This window comes from Mirounga angustirostris, unplaced genomic scaffold, assembly GCF_029215605.1.
Source record: "Mirounga angustirostris isolate CCGP_5_RB_7025 unplaced genomic scaffold, mMirAng1.0.hap1 SCAF_5, whole genome shotgun sequence".
Taxonomy (NCBI): Eukaryota; Metazoa; Chordata; class Mammalia; order Carnivora; family Phocidae; genus Mirounga; species Mirounga angustirostris.
Window position 1 is genome coordinate 61,288,059 of NW_026991713.1, and position 8,606 is coordinate 61,296,664.

General features: G+C 46.0%; 1 protein-coding gene across 1 annotated transcript; it reads left to right on the forward strand.

Annotated features, from left to right (window-relative positions):
* Positions 1-396: 396 nt before the first annotated feature.
* Positions 397-1,410, forward strand: LOC123839495 (thiol S-methyltransferase TMT1A-like). The gene is made up of 2 exons (XM_045869006.2): positions 397-842; positions 1,399-1,410. The coding sequence occupies exons 1-2, from the start codon at positions 462-464 to the stop codon at positions 1,408-1,410; spliced, it is 393 nt and encodes a 130-aa protein (XP_045724962.2). The 5' UTR covers positions 397-461.
* The last annotated feature ends 7,196 nt before the right edge of the window (positions 1,411-8,606 follow it).

An 8,606-nucleotide genomic window follows, 5' to 3' on the forward strand; every position in this document is an offset into this window, starting at 1 on the left:
TTCTGTAAAGTGGGAAATTAAGAATGTCTGTCTCATGGGTTCTTTTAAGTAGCAAAGAAGATCATGTTATAAAATGTACTTAAGGAGTCAGTAAACGGGAGTTGTTGCTGATGTTGAAGTTACTGTGACCGACGAGCTTTGGGACATCTGCCACCTCTTGGCGATTCCTATCCTCTCTTTTCTGGTAAGAGCCTAAGGAGACTAGGACTTGAGACACTGCCTCTCTTGATTTGTCCTTCATTTGATGACTCTGTGAAAATGGGGGTGTCTGCGGGGTCTTACATTCATTCTGGTGGTGCCACCACTGCACCCTGCTCCCATCCTCCATCCCCAGGGTTCTGCGCTCTCCTCCCTGCACACCGGCAATCTTCACCCACCTTCTGGTACATCCATTTCCCGTGTTCCTGCTGAATTTTCTAGGCTTGTGGAACCAGATATGCAAAAAATGGTTCCCCTACTTCATGCTGAGGTGCTCCGTGATGTACAACCAGCAGATGGCCAGCAAGAAGCAGGAGCTCTTCAGCAACCTGCAGGACTTCGTGGGCCCCTCCGGGAAACTCTCCCTGCTGGAGATAGGCTGCGGCACCGGGGCCAACTTCAAGTTCTACCCACCCGGATGCAGCGTGACCTGTAGTGACCCCAACCCCAACTTTGAGAAGTTCTTGATCAAGAGCGTGGCGGAAAACCGACACCTGCAGTTCGAGCGCTTCGTGGTGGCTGCCGGGGAGAACATGCCTCAGGTGGCCGATGGCTCCATGGACGTGGTGGTCTGCACCCTGGTGCTGTGCTCCGTGGAGAGCCAGGAGCGCATCCTCCAGGAGGTGCGCAGAGTGCTGAGGCCGGTGAGTGAGGGGTTGTGAGGAGAGACCCATCTTCACTGCGTGCTCAGCTGGACACCTGTGGGCTTCAGGCACAGTTCCCACGAGGGGTGACCTTATACAGGTCCATTCACTTGTTCCTTTAACCACTTATATATTCAATAAACATTTGGATGGTGCGCCTGGGTGGCTCAGTCGGTTAAGCATAGATTTTACTATGATTTCTACAGATTTTACTAGATTTCTTGCTCTCCACTATTTCACATTCTCTGTGTCTACTCATATCTTTCTGCTCCAGTCATGATCTCGAGGCCCTGGGATAGAGGCCCACATCGGGCTCCCTGCTCAGCAGGGAGTCTGCTTCTCCCTCTCCCAGTCCCCCTGTTTGTGCTCTCTCTCTCTGTCAAATAAATAAAATCTTAAAAAAAAAAAAAGATTTGGAGAATGTTGACTATGTGCAGCAACCCAGTATGTCTGGGGTGATCACTTCATCTCAGGGAGGTCAAATGACTTGCACAAAAGTGCATAGCTCACAGAAATGTCAGAGACACAACTAAACTTTGGGCACCTTAACCTCTAGGTCAAGAACTAGGCCAGAGATGTCACTGCGCCACTGCTCTGGTGACTTCCAACCCGGTGTCTTCTAAGTCCCATCACAGAGTTCAGTCTCCTAAAGATGAAAACAGTGAACCCCCCGCAGGGCAGGCCAGAACATTGCCCTTCTCCAACAAATGAGGACCTGTAAGTACACAGATAGCCATCTGTATTTATGGCGCATGCTCAGTTTCTACTGTGGGGCCTCAGGAATTATCTGCATGCCATTCTCTGGGCTTTTTTTTCTAGTTAGTCATTATTCATTTGTGGAAGAATGAAAAATTACCCTGGAAAAGAAAGGAGGAATTGAGGAAAGTATCTCCAGAGACATGGCATGACCTTGCACCTAAGAACACTATTAATTTTTCACTGTTTCTTATTCCATTGTCTTTAATTTTAAAGGCAATTGATCAATGCATCCCCCACAGTTCAAAAGAATTGAATAATCAAAGAACATAGAGGGGAAAAATGCAAATTCTCCCTTAGTTTCCTAAAGCCCTCTCCCCCAACCTGTCCCTTAGGTCGCTACTATTAATGGGTATCCTTCCAAACTTTTTTTTAGATTTTCTTTTTTAAATACTTTCCTAGTATTTGGAAGTTTGTCTATCTATCTCAAGTTTACTAACAGTTACTGTTATATTTCCAGTTATATTTCAACCTGTATTTCACTATCAACACACCAAAATTATGTAGTTCAATGACCTCCCTCAACTTAGAGCAGACATTTAACACTTTCCTTCCCAATCCTCATCCCCTCTTTCCTCACCATCGCATCAATCTCTCCATCCCATAGCCTAGGTTTGGTCAACCTGTAACTTTAGTTTCAACCTATTACTGAGGATTTTCCCCCTTGGGTTCTGTTTCAAAGATCTTTTCTAATTTATAACATAGCTTAGAATCTATTTATCATCATCCATCTATTTGCTACAGATTTTACTAGATTTCTTGCTCTCCACTATTTCACATTCTCTGTGTCTACTCATATCTTGAGGTGTTTTTGTGTTTTTTAAAATTTAATTTTCACTTGTCTTAACCATCTTCTTGAATCATTTCTTAAGAAATGGTTCATGGAGACTTCCTTGAAGATCTGAAAATGTCTGTCTCCTCCCTCACACTTCAGAATATTTTGGCCAAGATTCGTAGATCTGAGTCCTTTCCCCAGAAGCGGTGGGCACCGTTCCACATTCCTGGAGCTTTTCAAGTTGTAAGTGGTAGTCTAATTCTCTTTCTCTGTCCTTTTCAGGTCACCTGTTTTTGTGGTTTATTGTTTTTATGCCTGGATTTTTTTTTTTTAGGATTTTCACTTTTTCTTTTTCTTTCTTTTTTTTTTTAAGTTCTGAAACTTCACCAGCATATGATGAGGTATATAGTTTGTTTTTATTAATCTTGGTAGGCATTCAAAGAACTGTTTTTATGTTAATACCCAAGCCTTTAGCTCAGAGAAGTTTTCTTGTCCTGTTTCTTTCTCGACTAGTCCTTCTCTTTTCTCTTCTCTTCTTCTGGAACAACTGTTATCCAGATGTAAGATCTCCTAGCTTTGGCATCCTTGTATTCATCTTTTCACTCAAAATTTCCATGTCTTTACACTTTTGTCCTGTGTTGCAAGGTAGTTCCTCCATTTGATCTCCTGGAAGACTTCCTCTGTTATTCAGCAGTGTTTGTTCTACTTTTTCTTTTTTTTTTAAGATTTTATTTATTTATTTGAGAGAGAGAGTATGTGTGTGCTTGCATGTGAACCTGAGCGGGAGAGGGGCAGAGGCAGAGGGAGAAGCAGGCTTCCCGCTGAGCAGGGAGCCCCACTCAGGACTTGATCCCAGGACCCCAACCCTGGGATCATGACCTGAGCTGAAGGCAGACGCTTAACCCACTGAACCACCCAGGAGCCCCTGTTCTACTCTTCATTTTCCCTATTGAATTTTAAATTCAGGATTCTTTTTTAATCGCCAAAACCTCTTTCTTATTCCCAGATCATTCATGGCAATATGTGGTTGAATCCTCATAGAAGTCCTTCTGTTGGGGCACATTGGTTTTCAGTTCTACCTTACTTGTTCCCATACATTTTCCCCAGTAGGAGGCACTGGTTCTGATTGTTCACATTGGTGTCCTCCCTTCAGGCTGCTGTGAGGGTGGGTAGACAGGACTCCCTTGCCTGAAAAATGGAGAGAGCTTCTAGGCTCTTTGGGGGCTCCGGGCATGAACAGTTCTGTCCCAGCTCAGGCAAACAGAGTGGGATCTCTCTAGGGCGACCATTGTCAGTAGGTTTAAGGGGCTTCCCTCCAGATGTTGCAAAGTGGCCAGGGCTGAGTCCTTTCCTTGCCTTGAGGGAGTGGATCTACCCACTCAGGTGCAGGGGCCGGGGGGGGGGGGGGGGTGGCGGCGCATCTCTTGGCCCTGCTTAACAAACAAGCTTCCCTGGGCCTTTGGTTCCAGGGTTGAAAGCTCTCTCTGTGCAGCACTCTTCTTTCTCACAGCTGGCTCGACATTCAATTTATTTGGGTTAATTAGTGTGTTAAAAAAAAACAACCAATTCTCCTCCAGTGCATCTCCTTTACCACTCACACAGAACCCTTCCCTTATGACACTTCCAGTCACCAGTGTGGGGGGTTTTCCCCATACCAAGCAATTCTGTGACACCAGCTGGGTGTCCTACACAACTTAACTCAATTTTGACACTAGACTGGAGATGGTGTCAGATCCCACAGGTTTAAGGGCTCAGTCCTACAAGTCTGTCCCACTTCAGAAATCTAAGTTTCCCATGACCCCCTCCTTGGATTCAGTTAATTTGCTAAAGTGGCTCACAGAACTCAGAGAAACACTTATGTTTACCAGTTTATTAAAGGATATGGTAAAGAATACGTATGAACGGGGCGCGTGGGTGGCTCAGTCGTGAAGCGTCTGCCTTTGGCTCAGGTCATGATCCCGGGGTCCTGGGATCGAGCCCCACATCGGGCTCCTGCTTGGCGGAAAGCCTGCTTCTCCCTCTCCCACTCCCCCTGCTTGTGTTCCCTCTCTTGTTGTCTTTCTCTGTCAAATAAATAAATAAAATCTTTAAAAAAAAAAAAAAGAATACGTATGAACAGCAAGATAAGACAAAGGGCAAAGTCTGGGAAGGTCCTGAGTCCAGGAGCTTCTGTCCCCATAGAGTTGGGGTATGTTACCCTCTCAGTACGTGGATATGTTCATTAACCTGGGAGTTCCCCAAAACCCCTACTATTGGGATTTTATGGAGGCTTCCTCACGTAGGCACGATCAATTATTAACTCCATTTCCAGCCCCTCTCCCCTCTCTGGAGGATGGAGGTGGGGCTGAAAATTCCAAGTTTCTAATCATGGCTTAGTCCGTGACCGGCCCCCATCCAGGAGCCATCGAGGAGCCCATCCAAAATCGCCTCAATAGAATAAAAGATGCTCCTAGTGCTCTTATCACTTAGGAATTTACAAGGGTTTTAGGAGTCCTGTGTCAGGGACAGGGTCAAAGACCAAATATTAGAAGAAGAGATGCTCTTAATGTTCTTGTCACTTAGGAATTTACAAGGGTTTTAGGAGTTCTGTGCTGGAAACTGGGGGCAGAGACCAATGTACACTTTTTTTTTTTATTATCTCACAGTTAGTTACAAGTTGTTCTACTTTCTAGCTTCCAGAAGTGTTCTACGATCATCTCCATTGCTGTTTTCTTTGTCTTATGGATAATCAGTTCTGCTATACCATAACATACGCATTCCTAAAAATCACCACACTATGCAAAAGCATGCAATACAACCACAGGGCTTATGGAGGAAAAAATCGGGTTGGGGCACAATACTTAAGAACTTCATCAGTGACACATTAAAAAAAAATAGAAACCTAATGAAAAAGGTAGCACAGTTTTACGCATATTAAACAGTTAAGAAGTTCATAATGACTACCATAAATTAGGCATTTTATCTGGCAAAAGACTAAGTTTGCTTGTGGACATGGGCATCGGATGGGTCACAGCTTGTCAGTTACCGTGAAGTTACTGTGAGTTACTGGCAGGAGGAGGGTGATCTGAAGTCCAGGGAAGGGTGGTACCACCTGGTATGGAGGGGTGGCAGCAGTAGGTGTTAAGGTGTTAGAGTTGTGTGCATTTTGTGTATGCCTCCATGACTCGGTGAGACTGGGTGCAGTTTTCTTCATTCACCCATGTTCTTGACGGACAAAACTGTGCATAAGGAAATGCGAAATTCACACTATGCACAGATTGATCCATAATATATCAATTGTGTGGAAACCAACTCTCATTTTCAAAACAACCGACTGTATTTGTATCTAAATAAATTATTAAAATAAACAAACTTCACTGCAGTTTTATGGATTTCAGAAGGGAGTGGAGTTAAATATGTGTGTCCCATCTGCCAGATTTCACTGGAAGCTGTCATTTTTTTTTTTTTTACCTGAGTGTCGCCCACAAGTAGACAGTGAGATCTTCGAGGCTAAGGACTGGTGACTCTCTCTGCATCTCCCTGCTGGCCGGCACCGCATCTGACCTTTATTTGGTGCTCACTAATGTTTATTAAAGAGTTGAAATGAAAGTTGTTGTGGAACCGGATCATGCATCAGACACAAAATATGTGTGGACATTTATGAAGACAGAGTATTTTAAATAGATTCCCATCTCCAGGAGATGCCGGTGACTTCAAGGAACATACAGCCGCCAGCCGGCCCAGCTGGAATTTCTCCCGTCCACAGTGGCCCAGCCCAGCTAGACACGGCCTATTTGAAACCTGACAAGAGAGCCCCAGAATGCCCCTGAAGAGGCTGCCTTCCCTCAGCCAACGTGGCAGCCCCCGTGGGCGCACTGGCCCAGCAGCGCTCTCTTCCCCATATCTGCATCACCCTGACATAGGGAGAGAGCGTGGAGGCACCCCACCAGCCTCTGCGTGCCAGGGCTCAAGGCCTGCCCTCTGGCAGCCAGGCTCCGATAAGGAGACAACAGTCAGGCCAGCTATCTGAGCGGAGAATTGTTAACTAGGCAAAGAGTGTTAACTGGGCCCCTGAAAGGGTAAAAAGAGAACCCTCTTATGTGCCAGGCCTGGCACGGGCGGAGGTAGCTGCCATCACCAGGTCTGAGGGAGCAAAGAAAAGAGATTAGAACTATTAACTCTTAGGAACTCAGGGGAGGGGCCCCGGGGACCACAGGCAGGCCTCTGAGGTGGAGGCTCTGAGCGACCCCCAGCTTCTAGCCGGGCCCTGGGAGCCTGGGGCCCAGACCTCCGACAGGGGGCGCTGGCTGGTTCACTGGCACTGGTATCCCCGGCGGGAGGGCACGATGAAGCCAAGTCTCCAAGTGTTGGGAAGACTGCCAGCTGGATTCAGCTGCTGCTGCAGGAAGGCACTGTGGAGGCCAGGGTGAAGGCTGTTGTAGGGCCAAGCTCCCGCGAAAAGCCAGTCGGTGGGGAGGGGGAGCCCACAGAAAGCAAACACCTTGCGGGCCCCTTCTGGTGCCCCCTATTGGCAGAAGCTAACAGAGCCTGCTGGCAAAGCCCGTCCCAACCCCACAGCACAGAGCCGAGTATGTAAGTGAGGGTCTGGCGCTCAGACCCAGCAACAGGGCTCTCACACCGTCAGCTGGGAATCCCATCCGCCCCACACCATTTCTCCTGAGCTGGCAAAAGCAGCCCATGACTTTGGTATCTGAGCCCCACCTCACCTCTCAGCCTCTCGGTGAGAACCTCACTGGCACGGCCCCTGAAACAATCGGCTGTAGTCTTGGATTGAATTAATTAAGACACCTTGGTGTTGGATTTCTAGCTGAGCTGTATAATAAAAATTTCTTGGTATCTTCCATTCTTGCCATCATTCCTGATATACAGCTGGTACCCCTGAGATGTTTCTTGAATAAAGCCAAAGGTATTCACATGTGTGCTCATTAAATCAAGATGCTTTTTTTGCCTATTAAAGTATTGGCTATCTTTTGAAATAATAATATGTCAATGTTGTTTGAGTGTGGCATTCAAATTAGGTCAACCCGTTAGAAAACAATTAGCGGGGGCGCCTGGGTGGCTCAGTTGGTTAAGCAACTGCCTTGGTTTCGGCTCAGGTCATGATCTGGGGTTCCTAGGACCGAGCCCCCATCTGACTCCATGCTCAGCCGGGAGTCTACTTCTCTCCCTCTCCTTCTGCCCCTCCCCCTGCTCGTGTGCCCTCTCTCTAAAATAAATAAACCTTTTAAAAAAAATAGAAAACGATTAGTGAAAAACCGTATCTATGAAGATGTTCATCATTGTTTATATATTGTTTATATAGCCTGAGAGAGGGCGAGAGGGAGGGAGGAAGCAGCCCACAGATTCTACAATAGGGGAGTAGTTGAGTAAGTTATGAAACAGTCCCTCATGAGTATAAAATGCCTGCATTTAAAATCAGTTACGCAAATAGTGCTGTACTATGGACAAAAATACTTAACTTTCAGAGAGAGTGGATAGAGAGACACCTGGGTTCCAGTCCTAGAAGGGTCACTTTGCACTGTCTCCCTGAGCCTTGATTTCTTTATCTCTAATATCAGAAAAATAGCTACTTCGCAAGATTACATTAAGGATTAAATGAGACAGAGAAAACAACCCATGCAGAGCCTGGCACACACTAGGGTATTTCATACGTAGTGAATGTTTTTCTTATTGCCTTCGGTAAACATGCAGGATGGGAAGGTATAGCGTTTCAGTTCTAATTATATTTAAAAGAAAACTGAAAACTGAAAGGAAATACGCTGAAGTCCTAAACAATGGTTGTATTCGAGTGGTAAAATTATAGATAACTTTTCTCTTTCTGTTTCCCAACTATTAACCATGCAGTTTGGCACTTTAAAAACGGCAAAATATATATCACTTTTAAGGACAGGTGTTGAACAAAACCTTCCAAAGATCAGAACAAGTCATAATTTATTAGCCAGTAAAAAAGTTCAACGTGTTGCCTGCCTACCTGCCTGCCTTTCTTCCTGCACAATTCAGTCCCCACGCTATTAGATGGGGGAAGCAGGCATCCAGGCCAGGGTGCGGTAGGGGGTTTCCTCTCCCAACACGGAAGACGGCATTTCTGCTGGGGACAGTGGCTGCGAGGGGAGATTGGTTATACACACAGGGATGATGCAAGGGGAAAACCAGAATGAACTGTGTGGTACTGAAATTGAGATTGAAGGTGTAAGTGTGGACTCGTGGCCTTCAAGATTGACAGGTAGATGAAA